This window comes from Pseudopodoces humilis, chromosome 8, assembly GCF_049639895.1.
Source record: "Pseudopodoces humilis isolate 2021_Gansu_Grassland_sample_001 chromosome 8, ASM4963989v1, whole genome shotgun sequence".
NCBI lineage: Eukaryota > Metazoa > Chordata > Aves > Passeriformes > Paridae > Pseudopodoces > Pseudopodoces humilis.
Genome location: NC_142207.1, coordinates 35,657,839 through 35,685,683, shown reverse-complemented (window position 1 = coordinate 35,685,683; position 27,845 = coordinate 35,657,839). Strand labels below are relative to the sequence as shown.

The window sequence follows — 27,845 nt, the reverse complement described above, 5'->3', positions numbered from 1 at the left end:
TCACGGCAAACGAGGGAAGTGCTGCGTCCTAATTAAGCTGTTTGCCACAAGCAAAGCTCAGCTGTCCAAATTGCCGTGAGAGCAATGCAGGACTCCAGTCTCTGATGTGGGGGGGAAGCCAGATGCGCTTAAGTTTTCCTTACAAACTGCTGGTGGGGGCAAAATTTGTGTAACGAGATCAGACACAGAAGAGCGGGAATCACAGCATCCTGGCGGGGCAGGAGCCACCGCGATGGAGCCGGTCCTCCCGGGAGCGCGGCGCCTCCCGGGGATGCTCAGCTCCCTCCCAAAGCTTGCCTTCCCCGGGGAGGCGTTTGAAGGCTCCCTTTCATTCGCACACCCCGCATCGAGCAGGCGGAGAGTAAACATCTCCCGTAGCCCCAGCCGGGCGGGCGAGGTCTGCAGCGGCTGCAGCTGCGGGCAGGACCCCGGGGGAAGGCAGGGCCGCCCTCCCGGCTGGCGAGGAGTCCCCGCAGCCGATAGGCAGCGTGCCAGCCCTGCTCGGCGGCCGGCTCCGCGGGCAGGCTCGCCCGGCAGAGCGGCTGCGGTGCTGCCAGGAGCCGGCTGGCCTGCCCGCAGCTCTGCCCCTGCCCGGTTATATGGGCAGCCGCGGAGGTGGGGCTGGGCTCTTCCCCCTTCGTCAGCAGCATCCCAGGGTACGGGACACAGAGCGCTCGGGGTAGCGACTAACGGGATCGGCTTCGGCTCTCGCCACGACGAGATGGGCAGGAAGCTGGACCTCTCCAAGCTCACCGATGAAGAAGCCAAGCATGTTTGGGAAGTCGTTCAACGGGACTTTGATCTGCGGAAAAAAGAGGAGGAACGGCTGGAGTGAGTATCTGCTCTCCGGTCCCTGAGTTGGGGGCGAGCCAGCCAGAACCTCAGGTCCCCGTGGGCTGTGAGCATGAAACAACCTGCTGAGGCTGTGGGCGAGTAGGGACGGCAGGAGACCGGGCTGTGAAAGTCAAACCCGGTTAATAGATTACGTTATCAGAGCAAGGTGACGCACTCGGGCAGCAAAGGTGCGAACTGGCGCCGTGCCATCGGCAGCGATGCGGATCGGTGACACCGCCGCGCTTCATGGGGACAAATACCAGGAAATGCCTCTGTGAGGCTTGAGGCTGGTGGGGCTCTCAAGGGGAGACTTCACCCGGCAGCAGAGGATGGGATTTGGCTCCCTTGTTTTTTACTTCATGTGATGGGTCTCGTGTGTTTAGGTCAGGAGTTGTTCAGTGGGTCCTGGGAGCCCTCAGATCCCTGAAGAATCCTGAAAAAAATAACTGAGAGGAGTAGTAAATCTTCTACTATTAGCAAACCTATTTTATTAGCCTTAAATACACAATACAAGGGGCTGCGCTGTCCTGGGAAGGTTTTAGGGGTCCACAGATCCAGAAAAGATTGAAAATCACTGGAGCAGCAAATTCTATGAACTTCTAAGTCCTTGTAAACAGGGTGTTGGACAGAAGTGCTGTTTAAAAAATGTTCTGTCATTTCAGATTAAATTTTGAGCATGAGAAATCACAGAGGGTTCAGGTTTTGTTCATGAACTACATCAGACGCTGAACTTAATAATGTCTTAACATACTTCAAGAAGCTGCTGTGACCCTCTTCAGGGTCTGGCCAAGTTCTCATTATTCCAGAGGAGTGGTCCATGCTCTCAGACTGGGTCTGGGCAGTGCTGCACTCCCACTGAGCCCCCAGACCCTCCTAGCTCTGAATTTTGTGGGCCAGCGCTAGTGTTGGTTCCATGACAATGCCTGGAGACCAGGAGCTCATTAGTTCCTCTGTCAGATGCAAAAGGAGGGGTGAGGAGTGATAGCCATCCTTGGTTTGGGATATCTGCATCCCCCAAAATCTTTCAAACATGCCACCCTCTCCATTTACACCATTGGCTACAAGAAACTCTCAGTTGTACATTTTTCACCCCCCTGATTAATTTTTTTTTGCCTTAGAAAAGCTAGCCTGCGTGGGAGGCAGAGATAATTCAGTATCATCATCTACTGCCTTCCTCTGCTGGTAGCTCTGAAGAGCAGGAAGGAGATCAGACAGGAGTATTTAAAAGAATTATCACCCTGCAAAGAGTGCATGTCTCCCTTGTGATGCATCTGAGCTCAGCCTGGAGGGAGGAGGTGGAGACCTACATTGCTGTGTCCTGCAGCAAAGAATTGGGCGAGGTGAATTCCTTCCTTACTCGACCTTGGCGCCAGACTGGATTATCTGTGTCCTCTCTGATGCCCAGGAAGCTTCCAAATTGAGTGCCATGCTCTGGGAGATGCAGGATGGGGGAAGGTCTTGGGATGCTCCTACCCAGCTGCTGTCTCTCCTCCTAAGGATCATTTCCCCCGGTTTCTTGTTTTTATTTTCTTCCTTAGCCGTGCCCTGCAGAGGCCTGGCATTAAGCATTCGGAACTACAGAAATCTCTATACATTCTGAATAATTTCTGAAACAGACCAGACCACCAGTTTGGGAAAGTATGCCACGTTCCTGAGTGCTGGACATGGAGCTACACAATAATTTTCTGCCTGTAACAAGCTGGGACATGATGTGACATTATGGGAGACCCTGCAGCCATTCACTCTGTGCTCTGACCAGTCCCATTTACTTTTCTATTAGTTTACTTTTCTATTCATTTACTTTTCTATTCACCGGGGCTTGTCTCAACCTGCCAGCCTTGAAGAAATGTCCCATCCACCCCCTCCCCAGCTTGGTCTTTTTCTTCCCTTTTTGCTGCTTCTCTTTATTTAGTTTTTGGCAGAAGCTATTCACCAACAAGGGACAAAAGCTTCAGCTGGCCACAAACTACACAGGCATGTGAGGGCAATGCTTTGCCCAAAAAATTAAATAATGGCTATTTTGAGGGGTCTCTCCCTGATTCTTTCCTGAAACCTCCATGCCCACAACCCCATTTTTGGCAGATGGCTCCCTGCATCTCTCCTGGAGGTCCAACCCTGCTGCAGCTGACATCCCAACACCACAGATTTATTTATTCTACCATGAAAAGAGCAAGGCTGGTGCTCCTGCCAGCAAGGGGAGACAAGAGGCATGCGGCTCCTGCGGGTTTTAAACTGGTTTGGTTGAGACTCTTCCTTCCTTTAGCAGGTCTGGTGGGTGAGGGAGGAGAGGTGAAGGGATCCAACCGGTCTCTGGGAACCAGAAAAAGCAGTTCCAGTAAAAAAGATTGGATCCTGCTGGCAACAGCCTTAGCACAGGAGTGGAAAAGGAGTACTGAGTCCAACCCAAGGGTTTTTTATTTGAGTGTTTCTTTTCAGAAGTCACTTAAATTTACTGCTGGGACATTTGCAGCAGTTTATCCCAATCACTGCTAGGATGGTGATTATACAAACCAGGTGCCCAGTTTTCTGTCTGTGTACTGGTTTTCACATCTCCCAGATGTAAATGCAAGTTGGCGTCACTCCTGCATGACCACAAACAGAGGAGTGGCACCAAAAAATGTGTCTTGCGGTGTGCTGGCAGCCAACTGGCCAGAAAATTCTTCCTCAGAAAAAAAATCAAGAGCTGAGCCCTAATGTGCAAACTGATTAGGTTAAACAGAGATTAGCTTGGTTGACATTCCTGCCCTTCCCACTGCCAGTCACACCACTCCTCCCAGGGCCGGCCAGGCTCCTGCTGTGGTCACCCCAGCTCCTGTTGTGGTCACCCCGGCGTCAGCCCAGCTCTGGGAGCATCACCAGTGCCTCGTGCTCCACTTTGTGATCCTGAAGCAGCCCCTAGACATGACTGCTTGAGGGTTTTAACCTGACTCCTGCTCTGGAAAAAAACAGCTTCCTAACCCTGTCTAGAGAGAAGACAACTTTCTAGGACCTTCCCTACAAATCAAACATTTTCCTCTTGGCCATGGCCCCAAAGGCAAACATACCTGAGGTGGTGTGTGGCACGGGCAGCACACAGAGAGCTTTTGGGCAGTGCAGGGGGCCCCCACCAGCTTGGCAGATATCTCAGCTGTCCCTCAGCCTCATGCAGATACTGTTTCCCATGGGAACCTGCTCTGGCAGCCAGGTCTTGATAGTGAAGGAAGCCTGCAGGGATGCAGTGCCAGGTGAAGGTGCTCTTGGAAAGCGCTTCCCTGTCATGGGATTGTCACAAGCATCTCCTCTTGCTGCATCATCTGAACAGCCAGAACCTTGTTGCACATAATAAAATTTTCTGCTGATTTTTTAGCACTGGAAGATCATATTAAAACCCCTCTTAATCCTTTTTAATCCCAGATTTCTTTTCTTCTCTCTTCTCCTGGTCCTCCTCCCCACCCCCCCTTTTTTTTTTAAAACTAAGAACTCCAGAAAGATTTGAATTCCCTGCAGGACTCCAGGCTTGAAGATTGTGTCAGGTTGGGATACAGCCACAGGGCTTGAGAAGAGCCACTCTCCTGAGGTTCCTGATGTTAATGATCAACACCCTGTGAAACAAACAGGACAGGTTTTGGCACAATCACTTTTTTTTTTTTTTTAATTATTCTTGTGGGTCCTGTCCAACTCAGAATATTCTGTGATTCTAATATTAAATTAAATCTAATATTAAATTCGAGTTGCCCATCCTGAATCTAGAGCCCACTTTGTTGTCAGCTTATTTAACTCGTGATATGTTATTTATTAGATTTCCCCTACAGCTGTTTCCACAAGCTGCAGACTTGCAATGCTCCCTGGAAAATCGTTCCTGAAATGATTGTGGCGTGATGGGCTTTGCCACGTGAGAGCTTGCAGTGAGACGATAACAAACTCAAATTTCTGCTTTTGGGGGTGTTTTCTACAGGGAGCTGAAATGCAAGATCGACCAGGAGAGCAGCAAGAGAGAGTTCCTGACGAGTCAGTCCCACCTCAATGACACTCACTGCGTGCACTGCCTGCAGCCCTTCAAGTTCCTGCTGAACAGCAAACGCCAGTGCCTGGACTGCCACTTCTACACCTGCAAGAACTGCAGCCGCTACAACAAGAAGGAGCAGGGCTGGGTCTGCGATCCCTGCCGCCTCTCCAGGTACCGCTCCTCCGGGAATCACAGGATGGTTTGGGCTGGAAGGCACCTTAAAGTCCATCTCGTTCTACCCCCCCCTGCCCTTCCACTCGCCCAGGTGGCTCCAAGCCCTGTCTAACCTTGCCTTGAACACTTCCAGGGATGAGACAGCCACAGCTGCCCTTGGCTAGGGGCTTGGGCCAGGGCCTCCCCACCTTCACAGGGAAGAATTCCTTCCCTATAGCCTGTCTAATCCTGTTCTCACTAATGGCAGTGGGAAGCCATTCCCCCTGGTCCTGTCACTCCAAGCCCTTGTCTCCAGGCCCTCTACAGCTCTCCTGGAGTCTCTTTAGGCATGGGAAGGGCTCTGAGGTCTCCCTAGATCTTTCTCTTCTCCAGGAGAACACCTCTAGCTCTCCCAACCTGCCTCCAGAGCAGAGGGGCTGCAGTCCCCAGAGCAGCCTTCTGGCCTCCTCTGGTCTCATTCCAGCAGCTCCACATCTTATTTTTTTGGGGGCCCCAGGGCTGGAGGCAGCTCTGCAGGTGGGGTATCACCTGAGTGGGGCAGAAGGACAGAATCCCCCACTCCCCTGCTGCTCACACTGTGGGATCAGCCCAGGGCACCAGGAAGTTTCTGGGTGCCAGTGCACATTTCTGGCTCTTGTCAACATTCTCACCCTCCAGCACCCTCAAGTCCTCCTCAGAGCTGTTCCAAATCCATTCTCCACCCAGACTGTCTATTTGCTTAGGATTGCTTCAACCCAGGGGCAGGACCTTGTGCTTGGCCTTGTTGAACCACAAGAGTTTCTCACAGCTCCACCTCTCAAGGCTGTCAAGGTCCCTCTGGGTGTTATTCCTTCCCTCCAGCATGTGACAGCTTGGTGTGTCAGTGAACTGAGGGAACACTCAATCCCATTTTCCATGTCACCAACACATATGTTAAAGAATTCCAGTCCCCATATCAGCCCCTGGGAACACCACTCCTCCCTGGTCTGCGCTTGAGGGAGGCTGAGGGACAATGTGAGCCTTGGGGATGAGGCTCAACAAGACTTGCCCAAACTCAGCATCTTTTTAGATGAAAGCATGCTGTGTTTTTGTTAAGACACAGTTTTTTGGGTGAGGGTCTGCTCACCACGAGCTTGGCTGGAGTGGCTCACCTGGGTGTACCTCCTCTCTTTGGGCAGGATCGTGAAGATCGGCTCCCTGGAGTGGTACTACGAGCACGTGCGGTCCCGCTTCAAGAGGTTTGGAAGTGCCAAAGTGCTGCAGTCCCTCTATGGCAGGCTGCAGCCAGGCCAGGGGCTCAACTCTGCGTTTCTGGGTGAGGAATGGCCACTGCTGCACGTGGGGAATCTGTGCTGCACTGCCTTGGGGTGCACCGAGGGAGGAGCAGCAGGGTCGATGCTGCTCTGAGTGTTGTGGGGTACCGGGACTGCTCAGAACATCTCGGGGAGGAAGCAGAGGCTCAGGGTTGCTCATTCAGACACAAAGATGTTCTTGATGTTCTTTTCTACTGTTAAGTCTTAAGTTTTTACCACAGATTGGAGAATGTAAGATCATAACAGCTGGAAAACACCTCTAGATCATCCAGTCCAGCCCAGTACTGCCAAGACCACCACCAAACCACATCCCTGGGTGCCAGATCCATGTGTTTTTTGAACACTTCCAAGGGTTGTGGTTCCACAACTTCCTTGACCACCCTTTCAATGAAAAAAAGTTCCCTAATACCTCATGTTTAATTTTAAAAGTCTCACGTCTTGCACTTTGTAAGTACGGAAATTTGCAGCTCTTTTTTTTTTTCGTCTTTGTTTTTGGTCTTTTCATCACAGAGCTCGTGGAATTGACCCTAGCTTAATCTGCAGCATAAAGCCAGCCCTCATTTTTTTTTCTCCAAGACCTGATGATTTTTATAACCAAACTGATTATCCCTGGCATAAAAAAAACTATGACAAAATTAGTGAGCTACCTGTAACCATAACTATTTCCTTCAGAGCTTCATGAACCTTCCATATTTCTGATTTTTGGTCCAAGAGTGCATAAATATATGATGATGTTAATACAATGTTATTTACTAACGAGCTCCTAGTTGTCATTCATAGAGCTCCTACTTCTTGGCCTATTTCCTTTGGAAGACAGCGTGGAGTTTATTCCCATCTTGAGGAGCCACAGGAAATTTTGCACACATACCATTGACATGACCTGCTTCAACTGCTCCAGCCACTCTTTCAGCCAGGCCACTCATGGCAGAAATAGCAGGCGAAAAAAAAATAATGGACTGAGAGACAATCCATGCATTGTTTGGACCCAAAATGCATCAGAGCACACAAAAACCCAACCAAGTGTGAGGGTAACAGTGCCTTAGGCTGCTTTAAATTAAGATTCTGATGCCTTTTTCAAAGGGAAATGATTTTGTTGTTTATTACTTCATTAACACTAGTGAATTGGCTGGACCCTCGAGCAAGCAAGAATCTCCTCCTGGGATGTATCTCTGGCCATCTGCAGTTGGCTGTGCCTTCCCCTGCAGCTCCCAGGCATGTTGCATCAGCCTGGGGAAGCAGTGACAAGCAGCTCTTTGATTTTTAAAAGTCAAGTCCCATCTCCAAGAGCCTGTTTTGCTCTCTCTAAAGAGCCTTTTTAACCATTGTTTCTTGTGATGGCTAGAGAATGAGAATTCCAGTTAGCCATGGCAGAGAGCCATTGCTCTCTGCTCAAGGAACAGGAAGAAAATATGATTATTCTTTATTACCACAATTTTTCTCTTTGTTTAGGTCTTCATGACAGAGTTTATAGCCTGCCAGACATTAACAGTAAGTAAAAAAAGGGGATTGCAGCAGGGGGCTTGCAGTTCAAGCAAGGTTTCCAAAGTCTTTTTTGTCTTCTCAACCCCCCAGCTGTGGGTACTTCTGGAGAGATTTGGAGTGGTCCGATGAGTGAAAACATTCCTACACCGCAGTGGAGATGGACTGAACTGGGGTACATCTGGGGTCTCCAGGGGCAGATTTGGATACAACAGGACTTTTAGTTCAATGCCAAACTTGAAGTTTACAAGCTCTCATTATCTCAAAGCAATGGGTCATTGATAAATAGAAGAGCTGGCTGATGGGAATCAGGAATCAGAATCCCAAGCCTTCAAGCACTGGAGTCACCCAGGTGGATCTCAGGGTGCTCTCCGTGGTGCAAGGTGCCCCTTCACTTCCACATCTGTGATGGTGCACATCTGGCAGGGGAAGCAATGAGAGGCCAGCCAAGCCTTTTCAAGATCAAGTACTAAAAGCGGGTGTCTGCAGAAAAAAAAAAAATCGGGGAGGTACTTCTAATCTGGGCCTTTTCACCCCATATTAGCAGCATGGCCTCGCCTGCAGGTACACTGGTGTGACCAGCAGGGTGTGGGACTTACCTGCTGCCTGTGTCCCCTCCAGGAGAGTGCCAGCTGCTCGCCGGCTGTGACGCCGGGGATGACAGCGATGAGGAAGACAATGTCCTTCGTGGAGCTGAAGCAGAGTGCTACAGCAGAGTAAGTCTTTGCTTCTGGAGCTGCTTCACTCCGTGTCCCTGGCCTGCCTTGGGTGATGGTAGTGGCAGTGGTGGTGGCTTTCTGTGCCAGTTTCAAAGCTGGACCTTTCCCTCTGTTTTTCTTCTCTGAGATAAGCTTCTCTCCCAGTTTGTGTAGAAACAACCATGTCAGTAACATCATTAAATACTTGTGCTCTGGAAAAAAGACACACTCCTAACACCATGGACATCACCAATTAACATAAAAGTCCCAGCTGTATAATGAGAACCCACCTGCTTTGGGGTTTTTTACTAATGACCTCACAAATATTCAGAAGGATGTGCCTGAAACACCCTTCCTCTGAGGATGGGGACATGTTTCAGGGCTCAAAAGCATCACTTGGATCTCTCTCTGAGCTGTAACCTGGCTCAGCTTTCCTGGAGTGCCTTTATAAACCAGGAGAGAGATACTCACTCTGCTTATGGCAGCAGTCCTGAGCCAGAGGCTGTGGAAATCAGGAACCCACTTTTCCTTGCTTTTAGCCCAAGCGCATGCTGTACCTGGCTCTCTTCAAGCAAGACAGTATCAGGTCCAAATTTTCTCTGCAGAAAGCTGAGCAAACACAGACAAACTAAGGAGAGAAAAATCCTCCCTCCCCCTTTCCTCAAGGTCAACTGTGTCTTACACTGAATTTTCCTTTCTTGCACTTTCAATGCTAAAGATGTGCAAGACAAAGCGGCTGCTGTCTGTGCATCCCTTTGATTTCGAACTGGACTCGGATTACTCTGCTCAGTCTCGCCGCCAGTCTGTGCAGCTCTCTCCAGCAGCCAGCAGCCCGGATGCTTTCCAGGTACTGGGAGACTCCTGAGGGGTTCCTTTCCTTTCTTCCTCCTTCTCCTTACTTGCTACTACTGCTCCTTCAGCCTCAGAACCTCCTTCAGCTGGTGTTGGGAGGCAGTAGTGCCAGTCCCTGATCCCCATCACTGCTTGCAATCTCTTCTTCCAGCTAAAGTCCTTTGCCTCAGGCCAAGTCAGGAGCAAGACATCTGATCCAAGTGAGGATGAGTGCTGAGACAGCAAGAGGTTCTCTGGCTGTGTCCCTGCAGATTTCCTTGCTCTCAGCAGACAATCATTTTCTTGTGTTGTCCCAAGGCTATGGGACACACCCTGGATTCCAGAGGGTTTGGTGCTCAAGGGATTAAATGAAATCAGGTTCTTCTCCCATGTTCCCATCCAGTTTGGGGGCTGGGTTTGCTGTGTGGTGGCACTGGGGTGCAGCTGGCCACAGCTCCATGAGGCACATGACATTTGTGAGGTTGAGATGAATCCCACAGAGACAGTGTGAGTGAGGGCCACTCAGAGGGATGAACACTGCGAGGACAAAAACTGCAGGAATGCTGGTTACTTCTAAACAGGAGACTAGATGTGCCTTAGTATCCAGAGCTTCTGGCCAGGAGCAAGACACAGAGAGATCCAGGCAGAGCGGTGAGCTGTGCCTTGTGGTCCCACCAAGGGCCAGGGGCTGACCAACCCCACCTTCCAGCTCTGGGGAGGAGCACAGATGGCTGTGGCAGAAGGTCTTCCAGCCTGAGAGGCTTCAGGTCAAGCTTTTTGGGCTGCTCTTGTTTGGCTTTCCTGGTGAAATTGCACTTTTAAAGTATTAAACAGCTCCTGCTTTTTAATAATGCTCTGATTAAACTCTATCCTTGGGTAGAAATAGGATGTGCTGAGATCTGTAACAGCAACTGAAAAAAATAAATCTGCACAATTCCACACAAAATTATTAGAATTTGCGGGGGAAATAATTAGATCCCTCTTTTTGTTTGTCTTTTTCCCCTCTTTTTGCAGCAGAATTCAGTGTGAGGGCTGGCCTCTGTCAAACTGGATTTATGGATTACAGATTATTTGAGGTGGTGGCTGTTTGAATAAGTAGAAGGGGATGGTGTTTTAAAAGATCAGAGGATTTTGCAGCCTGGTTCAAGGATCTCTGTAAAAGGATCTGCTTGTAAAAACTACCAGTGCCCCCTGGCAGTGACGGGAAGTATTGTTCAGGGTTCAGCAGCCAGGCAAAATCTTTAAATGGGATTATTTAGGAACTTTTATATTTTATATAAATACAATTGGCACTATAAAATTTCAATCCATGCACATATTGAAGAATTAAGAGAGAAGCTCTTAGTGAAGGTCAGGAAAGACAAGGAGTTGTAGAATCATAGAACAAGTTGGGTTGGAGGGTAGAAATAATCTCATTGCAACTCCTTTCACTATCCCAGGTTGCTCCAAGCCCTGCCCAACCTGGCCTTGGACGCTTCCAGGCATCCAGGGGTAGCCACAGCTCCACTTTGTTCTTACTTTGGGGGTCCCTGAGCTGGAGGCAGCACTACAGGTGGGGTCACACAAGTGAAATCTCCATGGGCAGCTGCTCAGCAGCATCCTCAACTCTCAGTCCTTCCCAGATTTCCCCAACTCAGCTGAAGATGGCTCCCAGGAGTCCAGGATCACGGATGCAGACCTGGTGTTCCACCACGTCCTGCAGGAGCCAGGGGTGAGCGCTCCAGAGCAGCACTTCAGCACAGAAGTTCGGCTCACTGTCAATGCAGGGAGGAGGAGCCTGGAAAGAAACCCAAAGCCTGGTAGGTGTCCTTGCCCAGGTTCCTCTTGTATCCTCTCGGGACAAGTGGCTGCAAGTGTTGGACCAAAGGGAAAACATCTTTGGGTTTTATTCTGAACAACCTCAAAGCCACTAAGCGGCTTGTGGGTCAACACAATTTATCCGTCTGCAAAAGGGATTTTTATTAGGGGAGAATCTTGCTGATGTTACTTGGTTGTAAAAGGGCCAATCTTGTTCCCAGCAAAGCCAAAGGGGTTGTTCCTAAGGTGTCCATCCCTTTCATACCTGCTGATTTCCAGGGTAGAAACTAGATATAATCAAATGAACACTGCTAGAAACAATGGGATGTGTTTCCTGCTGCAGGCAGAGGAGTTCATCTCCTCAGTAAAGGATGTTGTGGCTGCAGAAAGCTTTGAGTTTTTAGGGGGCTTGGACTAGACCTGGAGGCAGGAATTGGAGATTGCTAAGTGGGATCCTTGTAGCTGGGCAGGGTGCACGGGTGGGCTAAATGATCTGTGAATTTGTGAGTCTATAAATACCCCCTAAGAGGCAGAATTTGCCTTTTACAACCTCTGCTTTGCCTGCAGTGATGGCAGAGCCAGGAGGGTTGGATATGGGCTCGTGCATATGCAAATGTAGAATATGTCCTCCTGTGTCTCCAGTGGCCTGGCTGTATCTTCAGGACATTTGGGAATACTGGGTAGACCTTAACATGGCTGTTTAAATTTCCATTCCAGGTCATGCTGGAGCATCACAGCAGCAAGGTCCCCTGGCATGTTAGTTCAGTTTTCTCTCATTGTCTTTGTCTCATTTGAAATTCTCCTTTACACAGGAGATTTTCCACTCTTGGAAAATGCTCCATCCTAGGCTGGTACCTCTCTAGCCTGAGCCTAAACATCTTCCAGCACCCGAGCAGTGCACAGAGGGCAGCATCCAAACCTGGGCTCCCACAAAATTGGGAATGCTGTAGCCTTTTTTTGTGAGAGGCCTGGTTGTTCAGGGCATAACAGCAAGGACGGTGCTCCTGGTGCCCTGTGTGGGACCCTGCTGTGCTTGGTGCTGTGTGGGAACAGCGTGTGGAGCTGCAGCCTGGTCCATCCTTAAACTTGGCCTGCCCTGCAGAAGCACCTTCTGCCAAAGGGTAGGAAGTCTGATCCAGGGAAATGCCTCATTATTTGCCTGCCTTAAGGATGGGACCAGTGTCTGGGAAGGAGCTCAGGGGTGTGAATGCCTTGGACCTTTCTCTGCCCAAAGGCATCCCCCGGAAGGAGCCGCCCCGGGCTCGGTACTCGGCAGATATGGACACCTCCGACGAGGATGTGAAGGGAGCCCAGCTCCTGACCTACCCAGCCCACCACGTGAAACGCCGCAGCAGAGCCTCCTCCCAGGAGAACATCAGCCACTCCTCAAACCAGGTATCAAACAGCCCCTGCTGACACTGGGCCCGTGTCCTTCTTGGTGCTTCTGAGGTGCAGGGTGGTTCAGAGGAGAAGAGAAGCAGCAGTGGCCAACCGGGGTGAGCTTTTCCTGTCACAGCAAAAAGAAAACCGGGCACTGGCTGGTGCTTCCCTCTGCCCATGCTGCCACCACAACAACAAACCTGCCTTTGTTGCAGCTCGTTTTCCAGCTTGTCCTTAGTAATCTGAGTTACTTGTGGGTTCTTGTGTTTCCAGAAAGGCTTTCTTAAATTGAATGTGCCAGAACCAGGTGGAGGTCTGGAGATGGATATTTAATAAGCCCCGAGATCCTTCTCTTCCTTTGCAGTGTGTTCCTGCCTCGGTAGGACTGGGTCAGGATGAACTGTCATGTACCTCTCCTGAGTGATGGTAATGGGGGGAACAGCTTAAAAAAAAGATGTCAAACAGAGTCTGAGCTTGTGTTTTAATTCTCAGGCAAGGACCTGCTGTTCCTGGTGCTGCCTTTGCCGGTGGGGGGTGGTGAGGATGGTAAAGCTGATCTGGTTCCTCAGATTCCACGAGCAGCAAAATGCAGGGTGGTATTTGGCCACAGGTACAGGGGAAGAATCAGTTTCCAGTATCATAGCTGGTAATTTTGCATGTCCTGGACCTCTCTTTGGGTAATCAGTGTGAGATCTGTGACCACAACCATCCCTTGGCACCACACTTTGTGTGCCTGGGTAGAGAAAGCTTCCCTTTGCCACTTACTTCTGTAGGCATATCTTTTAATTAGTAAATGCCATTCCTTCCTCAGCCAGCAGTAAATGGGAGAACCCTGGACTGGGTGTCCTTAATGAGGCCACGCTGTGTTAGGCATGAAATGTGCACCATGCTTTGCAGTGGGGAAATGGGGCCAAATTCCTACCAACGCCTCCCACAACTTCCTGCAGGAGCTGGGCAACCTCCCACGTCAGGCTGTGGTTTGCTCCCTCACATCTGGAGGAAGGCTGGTGTGGAGCCTCATCACCCTAATGGTTACGAGGCATCTTCTAACTCCCACTTTACCCCCATTTGCTCTCCTGGCAGAGTTGTTCATTAGCTTAAATAACTCCCCATCCTCCCTGCCCTTTGTGCTGCTGATGTGTTTACAGACAGAAGCCTTCCTCCCACCCAGCCTGCTCCTCACCCAGCTCTGGTGCAGGATGTAGAATCACGTTTCTTAACCCTGTATTAAGCCTGGCTTTATGTGTTAACCCCATATTAAGCCTGGCTTCACATGCAGTGTGGTCCTGGCAGACACCTCGTTGGCATCTGAAGGTTTCAAGAGGTGGAGAACTCAGCTCTTTGACCACACAGGTGAAAACTCTCTTCTCCTAAAATTACCTTAGGGGGCAAGTCTGTCAAAATATGGTTATTTGAAAACCACTTTTGCTTTAGTTCTGAAGAGGATACAGTGTTCGCTCCCAAACACAAGAAACTTCTCCAGTAACTGCAGCAGGGGCTTTTCCCTGGTCCTGTGACTCCAGGAGCTGAAGATTCAAGAACAAAACTTAAAAAAAAGAAAAACTCAGTTTGAAAAAGCACTTAAACTTGATGAGACACAAATAGAAGCCCTGAATTAGTAACTGTGTGGGTCTTTGCCTTTAGGTCTTTAAAAGTCAGGTAGGAACAGGACTAAGCCACAAGGAATAGCTCCAATTTACCAAGTTACTCCCCAGAAGCCATCCTGCTGTACCTCAAGGGTTCTGGATTCCCAAAGCTTTGATGCTGTCTGGCTCCTCTTCTTTACATAAATATTCTGTTAGAGGCTTGTGTAGAGTAACCTGTCCTCCCTCCTTCAGCAGCAATGAGTAGTTTCCCCTACTTTATGTTATGGGCTGTGCTTTAAGTTTATTCCCCTTAAATGTTTCAATTCAGAGCACTGTTTGCCAGCCTTTGTCACACTGAGAGAGGAGCAGGGTGACCCAGTCCCTGATGGACATGTGCCCACCCTGCATTAAAGCCAGCCTTGACTGGGAAGGAGAATTAAGCTTTTCAGCTCCTATCCTGGTAGATATCCATCAATATCAACAGCAGCCCATGCTTTAGGCTCTGATCTCCCCCAACCTCTTCCTCATGCAGATAGGGCAGTGGTGACTCCTGGTTTGTCACCATCTCTGGGGCTGAAGGGCCATCAGAGGCTTAAATAGGACTGAAAAACCACTTAGCAATGGACTGAAGTGCTTCATGCCAGTGGGTTTAATGCTGCTTGGAGATGCTTTCAGTTTGGGGTGGTAATGACAGCTCTGCTCTCCACAGTGCCAGGTTTTTATGTTCATCTTCCCTTAAGTAGATGCAATCATCCCTGGCTGTTTTGAGGGTCTAATTCATCAAATGCTGGCAAGCACAAAGGCTGAGAGGATGGAAATTGTTACAAAAACAAAGCCCACCCCTCACATCTCTTTGTTACCAGCTTTGCTAACTGCTTTTGCTGCTTGCTCCCCTTTGAATGGGCAGAAGCCACTCAGAACAGCAGTGATGCACTGGTAGTGTCATAAAACAGGAAATATTTATCATCATTTATGTTTTATTTGTCTGGATCAAAGGAGAGGGACTTAGTTGGTTTTTTTTTATTCAAAGGAAGAAAACTTCAGTTTCTAAAGGGGGAAAAAAAAAAGCTTCCTTTAATGTTTTCAGTGATTGTAGATCATAGACATGTTTTGGTTTAAATGGATCTGAAAAATATCTCATTCCACCCCCCTGCCATGGGCAGAGGCACCTTCCACTATCCCAGGCTGCTCCAAGCCCTGTCCAGCCTGGCCTTGGACACTTCCAGGGATGGAGGAGCCACAGTTTCTCCGGACAGCCTGTGCCAGGGCCTCAGCACCCTCAAAGGGAAGAATTTCTTCCTGATGTCTAATCCAGATCCACCCTCACCACAAAGGTTTGTCTTGGTTCTTGAGCACAGGAAGCAACTTCTCTTTGACTTTTCAGGACTCTGTCTGCCTTTAATTTCTCTGCCCTTCTCTCCACTCCCCATTTTTAGTCAGAAGAGTGAGGGAGAAGAGAAGGGAAGGGCAAGTATCTGGGTAAATCAGTGCACAGAGAAGTCAGAAAAATTCAAAGTGGTGGGGAAAACTTTCAGGTTTGGTTTTTCTACTTGGATTTTTTCATGGGGAATTCTTGCCCACTTCCCTCTTCCTCTCCACGACTGTGTTGGCAGGCGTGTGATGGGATGGTTACAGCTTGAAAAACATGTTAGTAGGAAGTGAAAATGGATCTTGACTTGAATTTGGGGCAGCATGGGAATGATGACAAGATGGGTGGCTTTATTACAGGCTGGTGCTTTTATTGGTGATGGGATTTTACATTCACTGCATCAAAGCTCCAGGTGCTTTGGTGGGAATTGTCTTGTGCTGGGGGCTCAGCGTTGCTTGGAGTTTTCCAGACCTGAGGTTGCTCTGCCTAAGCACCTCGTGGAGTTTACTGGCATTTTTAAGACATTACTTTAAAAATATTATTTTTTTTAATGTCATTTAACTCTGCCCACGGTGGCAGTGTCCTGCTGCTTGCTTTCCTCTGCTGGTTGCAGTTTCCTCACTGTCCTGGCAGTGGTGGCTGGTCTGTTCTCTCCTCCTTTTCCCTCTCTCTCCCCTTTCCTGTAGATCCATGAGCTCAACTCTCGCATGTCCGCAATCGAACGCGTGCTGAACCGCTTGGAGGAAAAAATCCTGGCACGCTCTGACGAGGTAACTGGGCAGGAATCCTGCAGGGATGGAGTGTGGGCTGTGCTGGTCCCTTCTCCTGGCCACTGGAGAGCCTTCTCTGAAGCAGCCAGCATTGTAGGGATGGACAAAATTATAGAAATATTGAGGTTGGAAGAGACCTCTGAGATCACTGAGTCCAACCATTCACCTACCACTGCCAAGTCCTTCACTAAACCCTGTCCCTAAGTGCCACAATGACCTGGGATGTTTGAGTTCACTCCTCTGTTTTGGCCTTGGAGGCTGTTCTCCAGTTCCAGGTGATGGAGTGTCTTAGAAAACATTGCATGGCAGGACAGAAACAGCAGGAAATTTAACCCTTTTAGACCCTGTGCAAACCAGTGCCTTCCTTGTCCCCTCTGCACAAGGAAAATTTAGTTTCAGGCTGATACTTCATCAAGTGCTAATTGCAGGAATTTTGTTAGGTGGTGTCTGTATCTGCAGAGCTGTGACAGCTCATTTCAAATTGTGGGACACTCAGTTTGTACCTATGAGGAAGGCACCTGGTTATTGTGACTGTGAGAGCTGAGTCAAGAACCATTTCTGTATCTCTTCTGAGCTGTCCTCATCTTACCATGCCATAAAACTTGGAAGAAAACAGTTAAATTAAGTTAAATCTGAGCAACAGTTTAGAACCTGTGAATACTTACACCGCTTAACATTGATTTTTGGGTTTCTAATTGTGGACTATGCACTCTTTTCCTTCATGCAAACCCATCACCACTCTGGCAGCTGATGGCTCAGTAGAATGGATGGTGATAATTACAGGCAAGGCCCCCAGGCATGGATGAAACAATGCAATTTCTCCATTTTTTTTCTAAAATTTGCAGTGGAGGATGGCCACGATTTTAACCATTCAGGGTTTCCATGAGTAATCCTGACCAAAGGAGTAAGAGGTTTTCACAGTGTCAGGTTCCCACACTTTATTCCCGTATCCAGGGCAAATCAGAGCACAGGCAGTGGGTCTAAACAGCTGTGGGACAGGCTGAGGTTAACTATGAAGCAAAGCTTTCCAGCAGAAAGGATAGCAGGGCCCTGGAATAGGTTGCCTGAGGAAAAGATTGCCTGCTGCAGATGCTGCTGTTGGAGGCTGTTAAAAACAGCTCAGACAAAACCCCACCAGGTATGACGCAGGTAATTGTATTCCCATCTTAATGCAGGGGTCAGCAAGTTCAGGAACTTCTGGAGATCTCTTATCTCTTCCAGCGCCTGGGAGTTTAATAGAATTCTTCTCCAGCTACCATGAATTGCACCTAACAACAGGGGTGGGTGGCAATGTGCCCTCTGTCCTACAGGGAAATTTGCTGTGTGGTTTCTCATCCCAAATGAGATTACCCAGAGGTTCCAAAAGTTACCTCAGGGAGTGGCAGTTCCCATGGCTGCTTCCCTCTCCCTGGTGGACTTTTATTTCTGGTTACTGTGATCTCTGCCCTCAGAGCCACCAGCCATGCCATGGTTCCTAATGAAAATGTGGTGATTTTTGGTCCCAGATTCCTCATGCCCACCTTTTTCAGGGTGGGGGAAAGGCAATTTTCCACCAAGAGAACCAAGGAAGTTCTGTGTGTGGGGGAAATAGGAATTGAGGTTCTTTAGGTCAAGGGTTTGTGTTCCTCAGTGAGGAGCTGGAGCACAGCTTGCTGGGCTCTGCTGCTCCCTGGGGTGGTTTGAAAGTCCCTCTGTGGTCACTTGAGCTCCTCTGCTTGGTGTGTCTGGAGCCAGGTATGCCCTGTTGTCCACCACAGGGGCTCTCAGACCTCTCCTTTCTTCTGCTCCTCCAGTCCCCAGCCCCAGAGTCCCACACTGATCCTGATGCCGAGGAGGAGGACTTGAAGAGGAAGCTGGAGGAGTTAGCCAGCAACATCAGTGATAAAGAAGTTTCTTCTGATGAGGAGAAGTGTGAAGAAGAGAAGAGAGCAAAGAAATCAGAGGTGACTTCCTCTGGTGATGACGTGGCCAGGGATGTTCGAAAGGTAATCTGTGCCCTGCCACCCACATCATTCGAGGCTACATCCATGATTCCTTCTGCTTTCAGTGGTTTATGGTATTACACCATGACAATGTGACTCTTCTTCTGTCCCACACCTCCACCAGGGCTGTGTCTGAGTCTGCTTTAGCAATGTCAAGGGATAGGGAAGTCCCAGAGTGTTAGATCGGGACATTTCTCCTTGTAGGCTCTCCCAGTCTCACCCAAGAGTCAAAGCTAAAGCCTCTGGGAGTTCTTGCAGGCTATTGCCTGTCATGGAGAGGTACACAGCCTCCACATCACCTTAGAGGAGTTGTCCCAGGATCTGGAAGTCACTATGGAGAAGAGTCCTGGGCTGGGAGAAGAGCTTGGTGATGATTTAGTATTAGCAGCCTTTCTCAGGCACCTGCTACAGCCTGAAATGTCTTTTCCACGCCTGTCAGTGTGTCCCTAAACTCCTGAGTCCCTAAACCCCTGATCCCACTTCCACTCTGCTAGATCAGCATCTCTTGCCTTTCCAGCTCTGTGCTGACTCCTGTCCCTACTCAGTGGTGGGTGACCTGTGGGGACAGGGGTCAGGGAGAGGAGATCACAGCACCTCTGCAGCGTGTCCCCAGTTGTGCAGAGGCTCCAAGGTGATCCACTAGCATGGATGGAAAGGCCAGCATTCCCTGCTGGGTCTCTGATGGCTGCTCTGTCCATCCCCTCCCTCCTGCCTTGGCTCTGGAAGGGGGATGTGTGTATTTGCTCCGACACATCCACTGCTGGCACAGGAAGGAAGCGGGCACCACGCTGCCCCTCCCTCTCCTGTCCTGCAAAGCTCCATTCATCCAAGGTTGTGGTGACTTCCATGTTGCCATGAAGCCTTGTTTTAATGTGCATTTGTTCCTCAGCCTCACAACACAAAACCTGGTGGGGTTGGGTCCCATGTGCTGTGCTCTCATTGCCACTGGAGCAGCAGCACCTCCTTACCCACAGCATCCTTTACTGCCTCCTTTTTCCTGAAAGCTGCTTTCAGATGATTGCTGCAGCCAGACTTCACACAGACTGAAAAATCTGTGTCGTCTTAACAACCATTTCTAATTAAGTGCAGATAAGTGGTAAGTCACCGAGCCAAGGTGACTTAGTTTCTGTGTGAGCTGCTGAACTGCAGCAGACAGAGGCTCAGACCCTGGACTGTTTGTGTGGTATCAGTGTAAGATTCTGGTTTCTTATGAAATGAGAACTGCATCCTCCAGATTTGCTGCTTTCTTTTGCCCCTATGAAGCAGGGAGGAGTATTGAGATAGAAATGTCTGCAGTAGTTGGACCAGCCTTGATTAAAGGCTGTCAGCGTGGATGATGTTTAACAGCAACTTTCCTTATACTTACAACAGATCCAGGTTTGGATTTTGTGTGATTCTGGGGGATTTTTGATATGAGGTTCCTCCAGTCAAGAGGAAATCTTCTAACCGGGGGAGCACTGTGATGGAAGCACACAAACCTAATGGAAAATGTGAAAAAAATCTGCTGTACCATGAAGGCACCATAAAATGATAAAAATATCATCTGGACTGATTTAGCTGGTTCTCTGTTGGACAGCTTGCCTGGAAATACATGCAGCTGTAAACACAACCAGCACATATGTCACCCCCATCTCCTTGGTTTCTAGGGGATTATCAGCTGGGAGAGAGATGATGAGCTTCTTGGGCTCATTTTTACATGTGTTTAGCACCTCATCAAGCCAAGGGCAGCACTTAGGGGCATTATTGCCATCAGTGCTCCTTGGGGTGGGAAAAGGGGACGTTAGCCCCAAGCTCTGGCACTGTGGCAATACAATCATTTTATGGGGTCTGGTTGTTTTTATTCTTTTGCCACAAACTCAAGGAGTTGTTTGCATCCCTGCTCAGGCCCACTGAGGTGTAAAGCAATATGCTGCAATTAGATCTTAACTGCTGCCTAACCGAGTGGCCCTCAGGTGGCCAGGTGCTTCCAGTGAGCGAAACATCCCTCCATAAGCTCCTTTCCAAGCCTTTTGAGGTGACTTCTTTTGTCCCAGCCGCCCTGCAGAAAGCACGAGCTGAGATCAAAGCTGTGCCGTAGCCACGCATCCGTCTGGTGGAGAGCCCTTCAGGAGCAGAGTAAGCCTGTTAATTACCACTCCTCCCTCTTTCCACAGCTCCTGGAGGTCCTCTCAACCCCTGGCTTGTGTTGTTTTATACACCACATTAAAATAACACCCACATTTTTTCCCCCCCCTCCCTCCCTCCCTCCCTCCCTCCCTCCGCTTTGGCTCTCGCAGAGGTCGTCGGCTCAGGCTCTGAGTGAGATCACGGCCAAAGTGCTGAGAGCCATAAACGCCACGGAGGAAGCGGTGTGGGAGTCCCTGCACGGAGAGAGCCAGGGCTGTGCCCTCCCTGCGGGGCAGCTTCCAGGCCTGGCAGATGGGAAAGAGGTGGCCGAAGTGTACCGGGAGCTTGAGGAAAATGTAAGGCTCCCCGGAGTTTTGGGCAGCGGGGGGTGGGAATGCAAAGGAATACCCCCCCCCCAAAAATTTCATGTTAGTGGGTAGGTCAGCACTGAAAGGATGGTCAGCAGAGGGATTAAAAAGTCTGGTCTTAGAGGATGGAACAATAGCAAAAGCAGATGCTCTGTCTTGTGGCTTTCCTTTCCTTGGTTCCTGGTCCTCTGGGTGATAAGTGTGGTCCTCACCTTGCTGTAGCATCACTTTGCTGGACTTCAGCAGTCCTTGCTCCAGCAACACTTGTGTCCCATTCCCTTCAGCTCCTCCCCAGCACTGTGTTTCATCAAGTTTCATCATGACCCACCTCTTCACTAAGGCTGCTCGTGCCTGGGGCTGATGGGCCCGTGTGGGTGACAAGTTCACAGCTAGAGCATAATCCCCCTGCAAGGTTTGTGTGACCCCGGAGCACTGACAGCTTTTTTAGCCACTCTGAACCCATAGGAATTGATTCCCTGTGGAGATGGTTTGCATCCACAGTGCCCTATACCAAGCTCCAAGGAAACAGTTCAAAGAAGAGCTGGATCTCCACCTGGGTGGTCGGGTTTTGCTGTAGGGAACGTCCTGTGATGGAGAGCAGGGTTTTAGGACACTCTGTGTCCTAAAATCTCTCACTAAAATCTCCTAAAATCTCCTAAATCTCTCACTGGGGAAAGCTTATAAGTAAAAGCAGGGAGCTGCAGCACCTGGATGCTTTCTGGCAAAATGCAGCATCCCAGGGGAAGAGGGCTGGATGCATGCAGGTTTTGGGGTTCACCCTCTCTCAAGAGAGGGAATAAGGCTGGGGAGGATGTGAACTTTGCCCTTAGTGCTGCTGCTGCTGTCAGCTCAGAACAAAGGTGGGTAGACAATGGCCCTGGGAGATGTGTGCCATCCTGCCACTCCCTCAGGGATCCTGGCTGAGTCACAGCTGGCTGGCTGCTCTGTTCTCCTCTCCAAGGCATGCCACCCACCTTGGAGGACACTGGGAGAGTCTGGTGGGCCAGCAGCAAATCCCTGTGACTCAGGTTGGGTGGTGCATGGCCTTAGGACTTGCACTGGGATGGGTGGGACATCTGGGAGTGTGGTGCTGTGATTTGGGTGGATGAACTGCAGTTCAGTGCATGCAGAGGGCTCCTGCCAGGCGGTTCTGCACAATGCCCAGCCCAGGGAAAGCTGAGAGGGCTGGAGGAGCAGCAAGTGCAGTAGCAGCATTGAGATTTTGGGATCAGTCAGCAGAACAGTGGCCACATCTGATAATCTGATGTGATTGCCTACTGATGTGTTAATGTGTCCTGAACTGCCTTGTTTGGACCTGTGTCCCTTTAGTAACCTGGGAGGAGACAAACAGCAGTAAAACCAGAGGGCTTTTTTGGGATATATCCTTTTACTCTTCTTTCTCTAGGCAGCAAAGGGAGGATGATGCAGGCTGACCCTGCTCCCAGCAACACAAACACCTGTAAAACAGACTGAGCAGGTTTGGAAAGTCAGTTTGTCTCCTTCCCAGCTCTGCCCTCACAGGACACAGCAGCCTGAGCCGGTTTGCAGGTACCTGCTCTCGCTCTGAGCGCACAGCACAAAGTGCTGCTGCTTCTCGAGCAGGTCACTGAGTTTTGGTCCTTCCTGTGCTCCCACTGAGTCTCTTACCACTTCACACTGTCAGTAATTGCTCTCAAAAAGCCCAGGGAAGGGAGAAAATGAGATGAAAAGCCGTGTCAGAGCTGACTGGTACTGTCTGTGCTGCAAGGCAAGAAGGCAGTCAAAAGAGTGGCAGGAGCTGCTGCGTCTGGGGCTGCCATCACACCAGGAGAGGAGAACTCCAGGAAGGTTAATTCTTCAATGCAATTTTTCCCTTTGTTGTATTTCAGGTGTACCTGACTGCTGGAAAGACCTACCAGCTTGAGAAGACCCTGAAGGAGCTTGAGGAAGGGGCTCAGCACAGCGGCACTACTGACTCAGAGCTGTCGGAGCTGGAGGACAAAGTGGCCCTGGCAGCTGCTCAGGTGCAACAGGCAGAGAGTGAGGTGAGGGCCTGACTCTGACAGAGGCTTTGCCCAGCCAGTGATGGCGATCAAAGCCACTGATGGATCCTCCAACCACCATCTGTATGTCTTTTCTCCTCCTTCTAAAGATATCTGATATTGAATCCCGAATTGCAGCTCTGTCTGCTGCAGGGCTGACAGTGAAGTCTGTGGAAAAGGCAAAGAAGAAGAAGAGTGTGCAGGTGAGCATGGAAGGTGGGGGCTGTGATTTACGTGCTCCCCTGAGCTGTAGCTGCTGTCTCTGGGTGCTGGGCAGGGCTGCCTGGCTGGTTGAGCCATTCCCAGCTCTCCCCCTGCTGCCTGGTGCTTTGCCGTGGCAGGCTGAGCTGTCTGCCTCCTCTTGCACCCCCAGAGACACCTCTGCCTTCCTCTGTCCACAGGCTGCCCGTCTCCATTCTCCTGGTCCTGCCAGCAGCAGCCCTGGGGAGTCTTTGGATGACATTAAAGTGAGTATGTGTTTATTCACAGGCTGTGAGTAAACAGCATTAATCCTGGACATAACCAGGGCCTCCAGGGGGCTGCATCAAAGCCTCAGGAGGGACCTCTGCCCTCCCATCCCTTCCCCACAGCAGGCTGCTCCCCTTCTCTTGCAGGCAATGCCCGGACTGCAGAGGTTCAGGAGGAAGTTCAACAGTCCCCTGGAAATCACCAGTAAGGACCACAGCCCTGCCCATGGGAGATGGGCACCTGTGTGGGGCTGGGCTGGGCTTTGGGGGGTGCTGATCCTCTCTCTGCATCCAGCTGAGTGTCTGCAGCGGATTCCCATTCCCTGTGCCCACAGCCTGCTGGTGGGACAGCCACAGGGAAAACCTGTGGTGGGTAACTGGGGAGGGAGGCAGCAGCTTGCAGGATTTGGAACAGTGATGGGAGAGCAGAGATCAGGCTCTCTGCTGATCCTCCAAGAGCCAGGACTTCTCTGCAGCCCCCCCAGAGTCCAGGGAGACACCTGTGTGCCTTCATCCTGTCATCATGGGCTGCTAGCCCTCAAAAGCCTCACCTAAGCCCATCCTCTCTTCTGACAGCAATTTCTCCCTTGCTTGGCCATCCTGGGGAAGGTATCCTTCCCTGGATGGCATCCCCATCCCTGGAAGTGTTCCAGGCCAGGCTGGATGTGGCTTGGAGCAAGCTGCTCTGGTGTCCCTGCCCATGGCAGGTGGCTGGAACAAGGGGGGGATTTCAAGTTCCTTTCAACACCAACCATTCCATGACTTGTGAATCTTGACCCTGCTGCACACCTGACTCAGCCACCAGTCTTTGCTGGGGAGCAAGAAGCCCTCCAGGGCCCAGCTCTGGACAAACAGCAGCTCAGGAGAGCTTCAGAGCAAGTGGTGATCTGAAACTTGGCACAGCAGCTCGTGTGGCAGGGGGACAGTCACTGGAAATGTTTCATCCTAGCCAATATCAGTGAGACCCATTAGGACATTACTTTTCTATTTCTCCCTTATCTCTCCTCACAAGCTTAAAGGCCAAAAGAGTGGCTCTCCTTCCAGATAATGGGAGATGAAGGCAGGGAAGAGGGGAAAGATCATTTAATGCAGAGGTAGAACAGCATTTCCCCCATTCACACAGACAATTAACAGTGCTTTCCACCAGGCTGGGGCCGGTAGGTGGAAAGGTCCCTTGTCCTCACCCTGAGGAGGAGTCATCTGCTCTCCTTCCTGCGAAGGGCAGGCAGATAAAGGCAGCCTGTGGGACACGTCAGTGAGGAGATAGAGGGATGTGCAGAAGGGACAGACATCACCAGGCAGAGCTAATCCCCCATGCCTGGGCTGGCCAAGGGGTGATTTGGTCTCCTGCCTGCCTGGCAGGTCAGCAACTTGGCAAGTTGGGCCTGAAAGGTGCAGCTGGTGGAAGTTGTTGGCAGAGGAGAGAAGATGAATTAACAGGTCAGGAAAGTCTCATAGGCTGGGGCAGCAAGACCTTCTCCCAGGCTGGGGTTTTGTTGTCCCATGGAGCTCTCCAGAGCACAGGCCCTGCCAGGCTGACCCAGCTCACGCAGTGCTCTGGAAAGCTGAGTAGCAGCAACTCCTATCTCCTTGTTCCTGCCCTCAAAGTGCTTCCCATCACCCTCCCGGAGAGGGAAGAGCCCGGATGCATCCAAACCCTCAGCAACTGGGGAATCAGTAAATCCCAAGGGACTTGCTGGGTTGCTGAAACCTCAGGTGAGGTGGGTGAGGGCCTGCTGCCCATCTCTCTTCCCTCACTACAGGTTTTGATGACTCCTTTGACCGCAACTCCGTGTACCGTGGCTCGCTGACGCAGAGGAACCCCAACGGGAAGAACAGGAGGGTGGAGCGGCTCTTTGCGGTACGGACCCAGCCCCATGGAAGGCTGCAGGCCTGGCTCCCACTGGGACCTGTCCTTCCCCACTTTCTCCTCAAGCTGAAGGAGCCCTCAGCTCCCAGCTTTGGTCCCACCATGCTGCCTGGTGAGGGCAGGAACGCCTGGGCACTGCCCTCTGAGGTCTGAGACATCACAAACCCCAGAAAAGATGAACATCTGTGAATTCCCGCTGCCTGCGTGGTCCATGGGATGGGGTAGGGACTCACTCCGTGCAGTGGCAGCAAGAAGGGACAAGGAGCATGCTGGGTGGGCTCAGGGTGGCGTGGACACGGTGGTGGGATGAGGTTTCTCCTTGTGCCTTGCAGAAGCCTGTGATGACCCACCTGTCCTGAGGAGAGGGGACCTTCCTGCTACCGCATTTCAGTGAAGATACAAGACCTCAGCAAAGCAAAGCCTCTCACAGCCTTCCCTGCAACACTTTTTCCTCCTTCTCCTGAGCCCCTCTCTCCCCAAATCCCTGGACAGAAAGGAAGCTAGGGGCCATGGGCAGGAGGCCTTGCTGGCAGCTGATGGGAAGAGGAGCAAAGCACTGGGGTGCAGACACATGGCCAGGGGGTCTCATGGGAGGATGCTGGAATGAGACCTTGGACTGGGGCAGCTCCTTGGTACTGGGTCAGCCAAGGGGACCAGAGAGGTTCAGAGCAGGAGTGACCCACCCCATCCCCTGTGGCATTCAGCACAGGGACCAGGGCAGGGACACAGCCCTCGCTTGGCAAGAGCTGTCAGTGCCTGTCCCTGCTCTCTCCCAGGCTGCTGGTGAGCAGGCCCAGGAGCTGACAGAGACTGTGGAATGCCCTGGGGGTAGCCCAGGTGGAAGAGGGACCCAGGCATCCCAGTGCTGGGATTCACATCCCAGTGGTGGTCCCAATCCCCTCCCATGTCCTTTGGAGCTTTGCTTCCCTTCCCTGAGCAGCAAAGCAGGATGAGAGCAGTGCTGGTCCCCTCCCAGTGAGCACCTGCTCTTTGCCCCAAGCCATGCAAACACCCTCTGAGGCTTCTGCCACCGTGCCTGAAGCAGCTGTGGCCATTTGGGGATGGGAGTGAGGCGAGGCCTGAGGGATCCAGTGGCAAGAAAAGTGGGAGGAAAGGCTGGAGGGCTTGTTTGGGATTGGTTCGCTTCTCCAGCTCTTAAAGGTATCTCCACTCCATCTGAAGCTGTATCAGCAAGAAACAGAACTCCAGCAAGCAGAGTGTAGGTGCTCCTCTGCTCCACAGAGGGGTCAGCCCCTGCCAAGATGCACTTGGTGGATGAGCATGTCCCCTGTCCTTAGTGATGGCATTGTAGAGCCTCTTAGGACCATCCCAACCTTTGCAGAGGCTGTGATGACCTTTAGGGGCTGCAGCAGCCCTGGGCCCCTGGTGTCAGCCTCCCCCAGCTCCCCCAAGACATTTGTTTTCCTCCAATATTCATCTCTCCACATGCACTAAGCCCAGTGGATCAGTAATGGCCCCATATCCATGACCAGAGCATCAGGATGGGCAGAGGGCTGCTTTCTCTTGCAGGTCACTTTGGAATAGGTTTTTTTCTTCAGTCCTTGTACAGTCCCCACTTTCCTCCTTCCTTCCTTCCCTCTCCAGTTGGCAAAGTGGGGAGGATCACTTACAGCTGAAGCAGGGATGTCAGACCAATGCTGACAGTTTCCCTGCCATGGCCACCCAGGCTGGATCATTTTAGGTGATTCCTGTGCATCTGAGCTAAAACCACTTTAATTATGAGCAGTCATGCAAGTAACACATTTGTTTGGCTTTGGTAGTAGTAGAGGCTGCTAACTGCCTAGGAATTGGTCCTGTGGTCATCCCAGAGAGTATTGTAGGTCCATGGTCTGGCCTTCCCAGCTGGAAACAAAACCAGTTTCTCAATTTAAAATGAAATCCTTCTGGCCTGAAGCTCAAAAGGGAAGTGCAAACCTCTGCTGTCGCAGAAACTCTCCCAGACACTGCGGCTTTGCTGGATCCAGCTGGTGGCTGTGCTGGGATGGCAGCTCCTTGGCTGGAAGAAAGGAGCTCCACCAAGATCATCCAAAGGGTTTGCACCCACCCTTCTGGCATCAGGGTTCAGCCTTCACCCCAGCCCACTCTCTTGCTTGTCTTTCCACCATCACTCAAGTCTTTCCAGGCCTGAGGCTGTCAAGGAATCCTCACGGGGAGCCTCAGCAGTGCAGACCAAGGCGTTGTTCAGTAGCCACCCATGTTACTCTTTGCTGGTTTCCTGACCCATTTGCCTGTGTAGAGATTATAATAAATGTGCACTAAATTCATGAAATAAAGCCAATTTTGTGTCCAGAACCACCCACCCATTTCCCAGTGTCTTTTTTTTCAGCACACTCGAGTGAAGGCTCCTTTCTCTTCCCACGGAATCCCAGAATGGCTGGGGTTGGAAGGGACCTCAAAGCTCCTCTCCTTGCATCTCCTGCCAAGGCCAGGGATACCTTCCACTAGCCCAGGTTGTTCCAAGCTCTGTCCAACCTGGCCTTGAACACTTCCAGGCATGGGACAATATTCTGGGTAACCTGTGCCAGGGCCTCACCACCCTCACACTGAAGAATTCCTTCCCAGTATCCCATCTATTCCTGCCCTCTGGCAATAGGAAGCCACTTCCCTTTTGTCCTGTCACTCCAGGCCCTTGCTCAAAGTCCCTCTCCAGCTCTCCTGGAGCCCCTTTAGGCATTGGAAGGGCTCTAAGGTCTTCTCAGAACTTTCTCTCCTCCAGGTGAACATTCCCAGCTGTCCCAGCCCTCAGAGCATCTTCATGGCCTCTTCTGGACTTGCTCCAGCAGCTCCATGTCCATCCATTCCTTTAGCCATCCTG

At 50.8% G+C, this 27,845-nt stretch overlaps 1 protein-coding gene across 7 annotated transcripts; it reads left to right on the top strand.

The window, feature by feature from the left end:
- Window positions 1-302: 302 nt before the first annotated feature.
- On the top strand, window positions 303-27,329 carry MLPH (melanophilin). 7 transcript variants are annotated; one of them, XM_088058992.1, is made up of 17 exons: window positions 303-831; window positions 4,769-4,990; window positions 6,151-6,287; window positions 7,735-7,773; window positions 8,386-8,480; window positions 9,181-9,309; window positions 10,906-11,092; window positions 12,325-12,485; window positions 16,112-16,195; window positions 17,989-18,180; window positions 20,454-20,639; window positions 22,520-22,675; window positions 22,783-22,875; window positions 23,074-23,139; window positions 23,287-23,344; window positions 24,903-25,000; window positions 25,342-27,329. In XM_088058992.1, the coding sequence occupies exons 1-17, from the start codon at window positions 722-724 to the stop codon at window positions 25,366-25,368; spliced, it is 2,040 nt and encodes a 679-aa protein (XP_087915118.1). In that variant the 5' UTR covers window positions 303-721; the 3' UTR covers window positions 25,369-27,329. The 7 variants fall into 7 exon arrangements, with proteins under 7 accessions (XP_087915118.1, XP_087915120.1, XP_087915119.1 ...); XM_088058994.1 differs by lacking the exon at window positions 9,181-9,309; XM_088058993.1 differs by lacking the exon at window positions 16,112-16,195.
- The last annotated feature ends 516 nt before the right edge of the window (window positions 27,330-27,845 follow it).